This window comes from Prionailurus bengalensis, chromosome B4 (genome assembly GCF_016509475.1).
Source record: "Prionailurus bengalensis isolate Pbe53 chromosome B4, Fcat_Pben_1.1_paternal_pri, whole genome shotgun sequence".
Classification (NCBI taxonomy): domain Eukaryota; kingdom Metazoa; phylum Chordata; class Mammalia; order Carnivora; family Felidae; genus Prionailurus; species Prionailurus bengalensis.
In genome coordinates this window covers 54,921,041-54,934,621 of record NC_057358.1, presented here as the reverse complement: position 1 = coordinate 54,934,621, position 13,581 = coordinate 54,921,041, and the positions used below count along the sequence as shown (strand labels likewise).

The 13,581-nt window shown below is 35.3% G+C and overlaps 1 protein-coding gene across 1 annotated transcript; it reads right to left on the bottom strand.

Annotated features, from left to right (window-relative positions):
• Positions 1-484: 484 nt before the first annotated feature.
• On the bottom strand, positions 485-13,565 carry GOLT1B (golgi transport 1B). Its single transcript, XM_043565052.1, has 5 exons — positions 13,393-13,565; positions 7,810-7,901; positions 6,009-6,187; positions 4,809-4,890; positions 485-2,948 (listed from the first exon to the last, which is right to left on the bottom strand). The coding sequence occupies exons 1-5, from the start codon at positions 13,415-13,417 to the stop codon at positions 2,910-2,912; spliced, it is 417 nt and encodes a 138-aa protein (XP_043420987.1). The 5' UTR covers positions 13,418-13,565; the 3' UTR covers positions 485-2,909.
• Positions 13,566-13,581: the final 16 nt, after the last annotated feature.

Below are 13,581 nucleotides of genomic sequence, written 5' to 3'. Positions count from 1 at the left end.
ATCTAAACAATTTGGAAATGAAAAATGCAATGACCATTTTATAGAAAAGAAAACTGCATATAAGGCTAATTTAAAAAAAAACGAGGCAAGCTATTGTGCAATGCTAAACTAATAAAGATTTATTTGACTGCTCTTAAGGACTGAATATGTATCCTCCCCAAATTCATTATGTTGAGACCTTAACCCTTAATATGAGGGTATTTGGAGGTTGTGTTTTGGGGGAAGCAGTTAGGTTTAGATGAGGTCATGAAGATGAGCTCTCCATGATGGGATTAGTGTCCTTATAAAAAGATGAAGAGACTAAAGCTGTCTGCCACAGGAGGACACAGCAAGAAGGCAGCTGTGGTCCTTACCACTAACTGAGTCTACCCTCACCCGTCTTTTTGGACTTCCCAGCATCCAGAACTGTGAGAAACAAATGTCTGTTTACACTACCCAGTCTACAGAATTTTGTTATAGCAGCCGGAGCTAAAACAACCACCAATTAATAGAAAAGTACCCTTTTATTGAGAGGTAAGACAAGTGTATTTACAATATTCAATTGTTAGATCATATAATCTGACTGTGAGACTTTTTAAAGCAGCAGTATTCCAGGAATTACAACTTATAAGGGGAAAAGAAAAACATTGCAAGTATGTTTCTGTTACAGAAAATACATTTGAACAATGCCAGATACACTTAAGGCTAAGTAGTATTAGACCTTCTCCTCCATCTTTATAGCAATGATCAAAGTACATTTTTGTCACAAAGACAGAAGGCTAATTTTGGAAAGGAAGAAACAATACAATGTACAGTGCTTTCTGTCAGAAGACTAATATGTTTAAAAATAGAGCCTCATCAGTGGTTATGAATAAGAAATATACAGTGCTGCCGAGCAGTCCCAAACTCACATTTGAGATTAACTGTGGACTCTTTGAAAACTGAAAACTGCTCCAGCCTCTCAATCTTACTAAGGACTGGGAAATTATCAAATCCTTTACACAACTTCTAATAATGCTTCTGAAATAAGATTTTGAAAAAGTTATCTGTTACAGTGCAAAGAACATTTTGATAGAAATTCATGTCTACAAAGGAGTTAAATAATACACATGTTCCTTACATTAACAGATACTGTTCTTGTTCTAAAAAGGTAGAATTATCTAGCCACTGAAAATAATATGGATCAGTCAAAAATATGTAGAAGAGTCCTACAGGGCAACTTGTATAAGTCGATCCCCAAAATATGTATATATTTGACACTCTCCCAAATGAGGATATTACTTTTTTGAAGAACATTAGACACAACACTAGGTCTCTTATTATTCCATGAACTATTGAGGTAGGAGTCTCATTTTGTCAATATCATCTAGTTTCACAGATTATGTCATAAGTCAAATACCAGTACCAAAAGGCAGTAATCCACAAGACTGAACCATTAAACTACATACCAAGTCTTTCCTTCTTTCGACAATCAAGAATGGGAGTTCCCTGTGTATTGAGATTTAACTAAAAATAATATAAGCTATGATATATTTTGTAGACATGTTTCTAAATAAAAATCACAAATTTCAATTATGATTTTGTGCATTAAAAAGCTTTGCAACTGTTAAAAAAAAAAAGGTAAATAATGCAATCATTAGTGGTATAACAAATAGTACTGTGGCTGTTGAAATGTGTTCTTACATCTACCAGAAAAGCTGTCAACTTGGAAAACTACCAAGAAACAACCACTGTTTCTTACTGCCAGTCAAGCATCAATAGTAGGAAAAACAACATATTTTTTTAGTGTCATGTTTTTAAGAAACTATAGCCCATTTAATTACAGTAAACTAACTTTAGCATGTGAATTCTGGTATTTTCTCCATGAACTCAAGACAAAGCATCTTATGAAGCATTCATCATGCGTATTGATGTTTATGTTATGAAAAAGCTAAAAGTAAAGGAAAACTCAATTTTACATGAAAAGCCCTTAACAAATACCTGTAAGTTTAACCTTTTAACATATTACATCTTAAAGTAAACATTACCAATAGTTATTTATGAAAAGCAAAACAGTAAAACCACTGCTAAAATCAAAAACAAAAACAAAAACAAAAAAGAAAGGAAAACTACACCATGACATGGAAAAATCCATTTGGTTTGCATCATTTAGTATCTTAAATAAAAGACTATTCAATGTAACAGACTACTTCATGGTTAAGAATGCTTTTTGTTAGATGCTTACATGTAATGTAGGATATAGATAACCAAGTTAGACTCTCAAGACTTATGAGTAGTTCTGGAGTGTTCAGTTATAAAGAATAAATGACCTTTGCATATTCCAACAGTGAATATCTAGTTCAGTTTTCATCTGGCTCTAAAATATTAAGAATCAGAAGAACCACAAATGTTTTATTTTAGCCATATGTTTACAAAAAAAAAGTGATTCATACATCAAAACTGGGTTTTCCTTGGTTTTAATACATTAAAATGACATAATCCAATCTAACTCATGCATCACTTTCAGAGACACAGTGCAACTGGAAATATTTTTGCCATTCCAGTGGATATTTCTAAAAAGCAAATGCCTATGCGTGCTCCTGCACCTTCAAAATAAAAAGGAAAGAAACAGGCACCACAGTTCTCCAAGGATGGCTGTGCTTCGCACATTGTGGATAAACAATAAAAATCGCCTTCAAGAGTTTCAATAAGTACTGTAACCTAGAGTTCATCTCCTTTAGTTTGCTTGCTGACTTCTCAGATCACTTGATTAGAAGCCTGTTCTCATTGCTTCTTTGTTAACTGCTATTGGTACTTTGTAGACTATGCGTTTTAAACTTCTGTAAAGAACATTACAAGCTATTTCATGTAATTTAATTTTGTGCTGAATATTCTTCAAAGGATTTTATAAATAATACAATATTTTAAATGAGTCTTCAATTCACTTGTTGTTATACCATATTGTTGCTTTCTCCAACTTTATCTACAAACTGCAAGGAGAAGAAAAACAGATAATTAAAAGAAAGCCCAGAGCATTACAAAAATATTATATCAACATTTTATATGTTGATTTAAAAAACCCAACTTCATAAGATTCGTGGCAATTTAAGGTGTGACTGACAATGGTTAATCCAGTACTACTCACCACAATCTTCTGACATGTAAATGTGTATAAAAATTTTTCTTTTCTAAGGTTGTTTTTGCATGACATGTTATGCATATGACTTTAAGGGTGCAACACAAGAAATGCAACACAATGAATAAAAAAACTGGATAAAATGAAGGTAACACTGCTAGCTTAACAAAACAATAAAAAAATAAAAAGCTGAAATGTCAGCCATTCATGCATTAATGAACCCAATAAGATATTTCCACTGACCATTACTGTGGATCTCTTCTGGGCCTATGTAGTCTTTGAACAAACAGATTTAACTCCATTAAGTTCAACAATTAACAACAGCTATTGACTAAAAATACTTTAAATGTGTATTCTGGACTTCAGACTGAAAGTGGCAATGACATTAAAAATAGATGTAATGAGGCAAGCACAAATTAATAATTACAGAATATAAATTTTAACACACGTTAATGTTAACTGGTTATTTACTTTGGCTACTCCACCCCAAATACAAAGCAATTGGGCCTTCTTCAGCATTCCAGATGGTGATGCAAATATTGAAACAAAATAATTAGTGGATATATTAAAAGTTGTGTAACCCAAGTGGTCACAATACTATCAAACTCTAGCAATCATTTAACCCTTCTTTTCATTTCACTATTCACACTTTTACTTAAGAATTTATTATAAGAAAGTAATAATGATAGGAAACATAACTGACAGCATTGGGTGTTTATTTATGCCAACAATGAAGGATCCTTAAATTAAGGACATGAATAATGATTACAACTGCATAACTAGAAGTTTCAGTAAATTCAAAAGCCATTCTAAGTAAAAACAACATTTACTACAGTATGAGTTTGGAGATTAATGCAAATGAAATCAGAATATACATATTCCAACCTTTTATATTATTATAAATAGGTAATGGGTGCACTAAAACTAAATGTTGCTTTGAAAGTACCATGGATTCATTAGGATTTTCAGTTAAATTTATGTGTAGAGAAAGCACAACATTCTCTCTCCAAAAGTAACTTCACACATCAAGGTTGTCTGGGCTGTAATATTCTGACTCTAAAATCGACTTGAGGTTGAAAATGAGATTATTGTCTTACAGTGGTACCTATTCTTCTGTGGGTGAGCCATCCTTTAGCTCTCTGAGAATCCAGTAAATGCTATGGACTTTGTTAGTAACATCTACAAATGTCTGTAAACAACTTTAGGATGTTGATGGCCCATCTTGGAGGAACAGATTTGATGAGATCATTCAAACTGTGGAACAGAGTTGGGAACAGCATTTTATCATCTGACTTCCAGTATAATTAGTGCTTGATTTAATTGTCTTAATGCATGCTATTGGTGATACTAAGAAAGAAAATAATATTTACTAGAAATAATGATGTCCTTTTTATATAATGGCTTCTAAAATTAGAGATCATATAAAAGTTAATTGAAAAGTACCAGAACTTTCAAAGAGAAAGGCACAATATAAATTTGAGTTACATTAAAAAAAAAAATAAAACAAGAATATTAAATGGATATAGTGAAACAAAATTCCAGGTTTTATAAGGTCAGCAATGATTATTTTCTCTGGTATTCATGGTAATCTATGGCAATGTAACAATTTATATCATAATAAAAACATCAATTACTTGTATTTCTAGAAGTAAAGAACATCACAGTATTTATTTTGTAGGTTTAAAAATTTTATTTCTAATACATGATTACTTACTGATCTAATTCCAGGTAAATTCAAGAGGGATCCAAGGACTGGTACTCTTCTAATAAAGCCAATGACCACAGGAAAGAAGCCCCTAGGAAGAAGGAAAAAAGGTTCTCAGAACTTACATATTCTTTATTATCAAAATCAATTGCTAACCAAGTAAAAAGAAAGGATCCTATTAAAATTTTAAATGTTTTGGAGACTTCAAATTTCAAATGTTACCTTTAGTGGTAATGTTTCTTTCCTCTCCCAGGATTTGATCTTTCTTAATTATGCTCATATAGTATTTTGCTTATACATTTGTAACAGCATTACTATTATTACTACTACTATATTCTTTTTTTTAAGTTATTTATTCATCTTGAGACAGAGAGAAAGTGCAAGCAGGAGAGGGGCAGAGAGAGAGGAGAAAGTGAGAATCCTAAGTAGGCTCTGTAGCAGTGCAGAGCCTGATGCGGGGCTCGAATCCATGAAACATGAGATCATCACCTGAACTGAAGTCAGATGCTTAACCGACTGAGCCACCCAGGCTCCCCTACTACTGGATATTTATAGTCTAGTGCCCATATCAGAAATTAGAGATTTTCTAAGGCAGATTTGACACTTAATTCATTTTCATGTCTTCCCATGAAGAATATGGTATTTGGCAGAGAGAAGACAAAGGATATATATTTCCTGAATAAATAAACTTACCTTATATAAAGGTATTTTCTCACATTGCATGCTATTATTTATTCACTTAGTAACTAGCATTTGTAAAATGTTAACTGATCAAAATCTAACATAGTTCATTTAGCACAAAATTTTCTAATATGAGTATGTACTAAAAGAATTGTCATCAAGTGGCAGTAACTATGCAGTATTAGGTTCTATGTATTAAAGTGCTGTATGCATGTATCACTGTTTAGTTGATAAAAATAGCAGACACAGTGCCTTAATAGAAAAGACAGTGCCTTAAAATCCCAATAAAATGAATTTTATTGCATTGAAAATACAAGATAATGTATACTATTTATACATTTGATAAACACTTTTATAGTTGACTGAATTATCTAAAGCTGTAATAAAAGATTCAATGTAAACAAAAATCCATTTGAGAAAATTATGGTCTTTGTATTCATGCTGATGCAAATATCCGGGCTTTTGTAATAATTATTTGAGGTACTGGTTCATTGAAAGAGAAAAGGTAAAATAAAAAAATTGCCTTACCTGAACAATAGAAAGAATCCATAAATTTCAAAGATCATGCCTATCAAAGGCCAACCAATAAGGACTACAAATACTCCACCCAGGAAAAATCCTGTCGCTTTCATTTTATGTTTTTGGAAGAAGAATCTGAATGTTCTTTCTAAACCAATTACAAAAGCCAAGCCAGCCACAAATAAAACCTAGGAGAGAAAGAAAATGCAAGATAGGAAAAGCAGTTACACACACTGCATAAATTTGAAAAGCAAGGTCAAAGCTAAATATAATGAAAAGAAATACATCTGGCTCTTAGTGTGGGCAACTGGCTGGAGAAAACTACAGTGCACACGAAGAGGCAGAACCAAGGAGTGTGCTAAGCATGCTAATGTTGTAGTTGTAGTCCAGTCTTCTCAGTCCTCTTCTATCTTGATTAAATGCAGAAAAAGGGAACTAAAGATTAGATGTTACCGAAGGGCGTGTGCACATGCAGTGGTTTTCCCAGGTAAACTAGATGGAGACGGCTTGGCTAAGCAGATGAGAGGCAGGGCAAAAAAAGAAGGCTGCCCATAAATATGTCACCCGAAGGTATTCCTGGTTTTGCACACTTCACCCTAGGCTAGAGGTGTTCTGTGGGTGGGAGAAGTACTGACATGGCCAAGATGATGGAAGGAACCATGAAAAGCCAGGAAGAGGAATTAGTCTTACTAATTCCAGAATATCTGGTGGCAGCAGAAATAAAAATAAAGCCACGTTCTCAAATACATATTTTGTATGTTTTCAGATAGTGAACAAGAAATGGTGATCTAGTAAAAGCTTGTTTTTTCCCAGGCTTTATTTCCAATACTTGCCTTCCTTCCTATCTTTTTTTTTTTTTTTTAATGGGATGAAACATTTTTATTGAATTTTTATTTACTTATTTTTTTTTTTGAGAGAGAGAGCGAGCGTGCACGCACGTGTGCACACATACACATAATTAGGGGAGGGTGAGAGGGAGAGAAAGAATACTAAGCAGGCTGAATGGCTCAGTGTCCACAGGGTGATGGTGGTGGTGGTTTCCAATCCCTCAAACCTTGAGTTCATGACCTCAGCAGAAATCAAGAGTTGAAGGCTTAACCGACTGAGCCTCCTAGGTGCCCCATTTCATAACTGTGTTTAATGAAAAATTTTCATACAAATATTGATTGAACCTAAAGGTTAAGCTTCGTATTCTCAGATACTAATGCTACTTATATGTTATTAATTAACCTATCGATTTTGAACAATTTTGTTACCCTTTATATCTTCCAATTTCCAATTACAAGCCCAACAGTAATACACACTTCTAAGAGATTTCACTCTTGCACAACCTCCACACATGGACAACAAAGCACAGTCCAAATAAACAATATGCACGTTTCTTAAGAAGTCAACTCTTAATATACAGATATATTAAGAGGTTTAAATGGCTTTTAAAAACCTATTTCATGCTACTGAACCAAATGTCTAAAGTCATATGTTTTAAGTTAAACATATTTATAAATTTACCAAGACATGGGGGCTACCAAGTCATTTATTTTGAACTCCTATTTAGAGGCAGCCTTGATTTAATCTATTGTATATCACACATCAAACACTTAACAGAGTAGTTATTCAAAAACTTCTTTAAGTGTTTACCTTTTATTTAAACAGAAAACAGGTTTTACTTGTGATGGAAACAGAGAAGCTAACAGGAATCTTTACATGAATAATAGGGAATTGTTTCCCCCCAACCTAACAGCAGGCAATAATTCATTTGCAGTTAAAATTTCCTTACGAATTTAGTTAAAATATATATTGAAAAACTCACATTTCCAATAGCCAGTAGTGCTTTGTCAAAAAAGAGAATCATTCCAAAGAACAGGAAAAACACTCCAAATCCTGTTAATCCCATTCCAATTTCTGCAATATAAATTATATAGTTAAGGGTAGAGAAAAATTAAAGTTACATTAAGATCCCTATAAACTAAGTAAGAAAGTTCCTCAGTTTTTCTTTTGGATGATATAAGAAAATAGGTTCCTAACATTGCAGGTTAACTTTGTGACATTCATTAAGGTCTATAACAAAGTAACATCAGCAAATAACCTCAACATATAAAATATGAATTTATGAGAGACAGCACTTCTCATAAACATATGCATAACAGAGAAAGATAATCAGGATTCTAAATCTTGGGTTGTAAATTTTTTCCCTCCCAAGAACTCCTCTGGCACCAGGCATAAATATATGAGTTTACTTTTACTATTTATCTCTTTCATATTCTATGACATTATTTAAATGCACAATATCTCCAGTTACTTCTTCCTTCTTTTCATCTAACTCCTTCTTTAACCCAGTGGAAATGTTACAGTGGGTCTGCACGGTATACTTCACTCCGTGATACACTTCTCACAACAACAGTATTTTGAGAATCACATTGCCATCTCCTCAAAAGTTAATTTTCAGAAGGTTATGTATCACTTTTAACTTCTTGATGGTATGGGTTTATCTTCTATAAATTACCTAAACCATGAATCCAATCATATGTTTAGTGTACAAGTCCTAAAAGCAGCACTCCAGAGTTTCAAAGAACACAGTTGTACTTAATATTAATATTCTGGAGTTTTACTCTTTTTATTCAAAGACTCTGAAATGCCTGTATCTCTTCCAGGTACTATCTGATGGTGAATGAAGCATAAGCACTGAAGTTTATGTTCATCCTGTATATAAAACTAATAATTTTATTACCTTCACATTCTCTTGGTCTTCTCTTTTCAGTCTGAAGATTCCTAACTTTCTAAGATTACAGTTGTCCTTTTCTGTTAATGCTAAAAGCATAAGCCACTAAGTCACCTTGATCATTTTAGTTTTGCTGTCAGGAAATACTCACCAATCCTTATTTTACTTAGACGCTTACTATCTGCTTGAAATAATCAATCAGAGCAAAAACTACCATATTTTTGGAAACTCAATTTTATTTTATTTTTTTAATGTTTATTTATTTTTGAGAGACAGAGAGAGAGAGACAGAGCACGAGTGGGAGAGAGGCAGAGAGAGAGAGACACAGAATCTGAAGCAGACTGCAGGCTCCGAGCTGTCAGCACAGAGCCCTATGAGAGGCTGGAACTCACGAACTGAGAGATCATGACTTGAGCGGAAGTAGGATGCTTAATTGACTGAGCCCCCCACGCGCCCCTGGAAACTCAATTTTAAATACACCATTAATGATTTCTGATCTGTTACTTAACTTTTTGGCTGTGGCTCCAGAAAGCCCAAATCTAGGTCACAGCCACTTAAAAAAAAATTTAAGACTTGTAAAATGTTCTGATGAGTTGAAAACTTTTATCATATACCTTTTCTATATCCCCCATGTCCTCAATTTGCAGTTATCTACTGCCTTCCATTCCAGCTACCTTTTCTCCCAAAGTTAGTCTAAAAGAATTCAGGTACTAGTCTATAAATATACTGATAAATGTATTCCACAGACACAAAATCCTATGAAAATGTGAAGCTAATGCTTTCATGCTTAAATCCCTTAAGAGAATTCAACAGAATAACTGTTTAGCTGTCAGACATAATTTCCTAGAGGAAAACATGGACAAAAGAACAAGTAAAATTCCATTGTATAACTATTTAGTAGTTAGGATTTAGTCATCGACAGCTGAGTTACTTGAGTATGACTAACTTCCAACTTTTCATAAATTGTCCTAATGATTACATAAAAATTTTGAGAGGTTTGTTCAGCAGAAAGGAATTATATAGAAATACACCTACTATGTACTGAGAATTTACCATGAATTAGCCATTAGGAGGTGCTTTGCATGCCTTACATAACTTAATCCTCCCAATACTACTGCAAGGTAGGTATCATTACATCATTTTAGAGATCGAGTAAGAGGAGTTTAGAGAGATGACTTAATATACCTGGACTCACACTTCTGGCTAACCATTTGGACTCAGTCCCTGTCCTTACCTATTACATCATACCCCTTCCTACAGGATTTTCTTACCTTTTTTTTAGGTTAAATATGTTTGATTAAGTGAAATTCAAGGGCACTGGAGCATACTGAGCTTCTGGGAGAAGCATCTCTAGGTGACTCAAGTTTAATAGGATTAGTTTGTTACCTAACACAACTAAGTAGGTGTTAGTAGAAGTATTAAAAATTGACTGCTGTGAAAAAAGATAATATCTGGATATGGTTTCATATTCACTGAAGTGTTTATACAAATATGTTGTAATTCTTTTAACAAAAATGTGAGGTGAAAAGTAGCACCCGCCCCACGTATCACAGATTAGGAACTCATCTGTTCATAGAATCAGCAAATGTATGTATGTGGTGCCTTGGAGGTGGGGGGACAGCTGGGCAGGAAGAGTGATGGTTGCGTGGAGTCAGGCTAGAATTCAAACCCTGTTTCTGGACTCCACAGCTTAAAAACCATAACAGGGGAACCAAAACTATTTCATCCAGTGTAGTCCAGGAGGAGACAGTTGCCTGTGACATATTTGCCCAAACTGGTACTGGCATGTTGCCAAGTTATTTCCGGACCTGAATGGGCCAAAAGTCTCTAACTGGCCTCACTGTGCCCTTTTCTCATCTCCCGAATTCCCATCTTCCCTAGGCTTATGCATTCATAAGCCCTCTGGTTAGTAAAGCCCTACATAGAGTTGCCCGCTCATCACCAGGATCATATCCAGAAAAACAAATTTACCTTCCTCTCTTGCAGCTATCAAATCTGCATTCCTCTTGCCCATGTGTGTGGTTTTTTTTTTTTTTTAAAGAACAATCTAATAAAAACAACTTAATGAAATTTGTCTAAAATAAAAAGAGAACTTATTGTGGAAACTTTATAAGGAAAGATACACTTAATCCAATAGCAATCACTAACATTTTGGTATCTTATTTAAAAATTTTAATATTAGCTTTCTCTTTCTTCCTATGCCTTTTAAAAAACAGAAAATTTCATTATAAAGAATTCGACTGAATATCAGCTAATTGAACCACTCAACTGAATATTACGGTAGAATTTCAGACAAAGTGACATAATGATATAAAGATTTACAGGCAGCATGGGAAATACCCTACTCCGTCCCCTCAATAAATCTTGTGTTTTTATGGAGGGGGTGGGGAGAGTGCTATTATAGAATCCCTTAAAACAATCATGAATTGCTATTGATTCTGTTCAGTGCTCTGTCACCCTCTCCCAGAATCAGGATTCCAGAATAATCTCGGCAAATCACTTGAATGATGGCCAATTTCTGCAGTTAAACACACACACACAAACACCATTTGAAATCCAAGAGCTTTTGGTTCACTAACCATTTTGTGTTCCAATCCACTGTCCTAACTAAAACATATGGCAAATGAACATCAAAGAGTATAATTTAACCTTTCTCATCAATTTAATAAGGGGGAACACTCCCTACCTATTCTGCCCACATTCCAACTCAATCCCCTGGTTCTGGATTTTGGAAGAATGTAAATCAGGCACCTGTCCCTATAAGAAGTCTTCAACAGAAGAGAATCTCTGTGCAAAGGATAATAGTTCATAGTTTTAATCTGTGTAATAATCAGACTCAGATAAAAAAATAATACTTTATAGTTAGAATAACTGTGTAGAGATTAAGTACTTCTTCTAATTAGTAGAATTAGAAATAAATTTCAGCAATTTAGGTATACAATTCTCCTAATTTCCTGTAACAACCTAATTTTAATTTTGGGTCTCAGTCAAGAGGAACAGAACACTGCATCACAAACAGAATAGGATCTGACTATCCTACACAATCTCTCTCAAAAAAAAAAAATCAATGCATAATTGTGTAGGATAAATATCTACTGTTGCAACTATTCTTGCCATGAAAGAATTACATCATTCTAAGATAGATCTCAAATAAGATTTATGTCAAGTCTTCTTAGATGCTAGTATGGTCCAGTGAACACAAAGGTTTCTGAGCCAGGAGACCTGGGATCAAGCCTTGCTTCTGTCACTTTCCTTATGACCACACATTGAATTTCTTTTGAGCCTCTTTTAATTTATAGAAGAGATATACCTCTCCCTGCCTTATAGGGCTCTAATAAAAATTCAGTGTAATGATTTACATGAAAGCACTTGATAAAATAAAAGAAGATGCCTTTATACAATTGCTAGTTTCTATTATAACAGTAAGGGGGGGGAAAAGGAGAAAAAAAGAAAGAAAAGAAAAAAGGAAAAAAAGAAACAAAAAAGGACTTTATGTTTTCTGATCAGAGCAGGCCAACAGACCAAAAGGGGTCAGTGCAGGTGGCACGAAGGTGTAGACCCATCCAACCACTGGAAGGAAAAGCACCTGATTGGGGTGGTAGTGTATATAGGACACAACAGAAGCTCTGTCAAGTTCAACTCAGCCATGACTTGAATCCAAACTTTAAGACTCCGCTTTAATATAGAGCATTTTAAATGAAACTCTATTTTCAATAGACTGTTTAGATTTTAAAATCTTGAAAATCAAAGTAAGTTAAGCATAATTAAGAAAAAAATCATGACAGATAAAGCAAGGTGAGACAAAAAGACTATCATGACCATTAAAAGATAGGACCCATTGTTGGGCAGATATGTAAATACAAAAACTATTAAGATTGACAAAAGCGTGAGAAAAGTAGAAGTGTTATAATGAAAGAAATGGTAACAGCAATGCTAACCTTAGATATAAAATAAGCCTGGAGAACTCTGTGGTAGGCAGAAAGAAATGCTAAAATAATAAAACAAACCACAAAGCACAATATACAACATTAAGGAAAGAAATCGTTTAACTGAACACAAAGTGGCTTTTTACTACTGCGGAAACATTAGGTGGTAGAAAAGTGAAGTCGTTTCAAGGAATTTTTGGAAGGTTTCCAGAGGTGGCAAAAGGCGAAATACTCAAAATATTTAAGTGTAAGCATATTTTTTAAAAACCCAAACACCTACAATAGGTGACATCTAAAATACCGCCTCCCAAACAACCGGCCAGTAACTTGTAGAGGACCCCAAGTTTGTCATGTGCAGAAACGTCCCCAAGGATGAACCGCGGGTACCGCGCATCAAACTTTCTCTTGTGGCCATCTGCAGGAACAAAGCGTCCATCTCACTGGGGGTGAGAGCGGCGAGACCCTGGTGCAAGACAGACGCTCAGCAAAGGCTTCCCCCCCCACTCCAGATCGGACTTCTCCCTAGACCCCGCCGACCCGCCTCCCAGACCAGGTCTGCCACTGCAAGTCCAGCCCCCGACCCCTCAAGGCAGCCCTCCCAGTCCCGCATCCCTCGCTCAATCCCGCAGGCCGCCGCCCCCAACACGGAGCTTCATTCATTGACCCGGGCAGAGGGGCGGGCGAGCGAAACGAGCTCGAGCAACGGGTGTGTGAGGCTCCAGGCGGGGATACCGGGGCGAGTGCTTACTCTGGGTGTCCGTTAAGGAGATCATGGCTGCAGCGGTGAGGTGAACGGCTACTGCACCTCCGGGCGCCCAGGGCGTTAAGCAAAGTGGGGAGAAAAGAAGCCGGGAAACAACCCAGGGGAGAGCCGCCACGTCTTCCGGAAACACGCAGCCACCCCTACCCTAGCCTCAAGACAGCTTCCCATTGGCGA

Bases quoted from the DNA above. Each gene is read 5' to 3' on its own strand.
- GOLT1B (XM_043565052.1), bottom strand. From the start codon at position 13,417: ATGATCTCCTTAACGGACACCCAGA. The intron at 4,891-6,008 runs GTAAGGCAATTT...CCTTCTTCCTAG, and splicing joins GGATTCTTTCTATTGTTCAG to GGGCTTCTTTCCTGTGGTCA. The intron at 2,949-4,808 runs GTAAGTAATCAT...TTCTCCTTGCAG, and splicing joins ATTTACCTGGAATTAGATCA to TTTGTAGATAAAGTTGGAGA.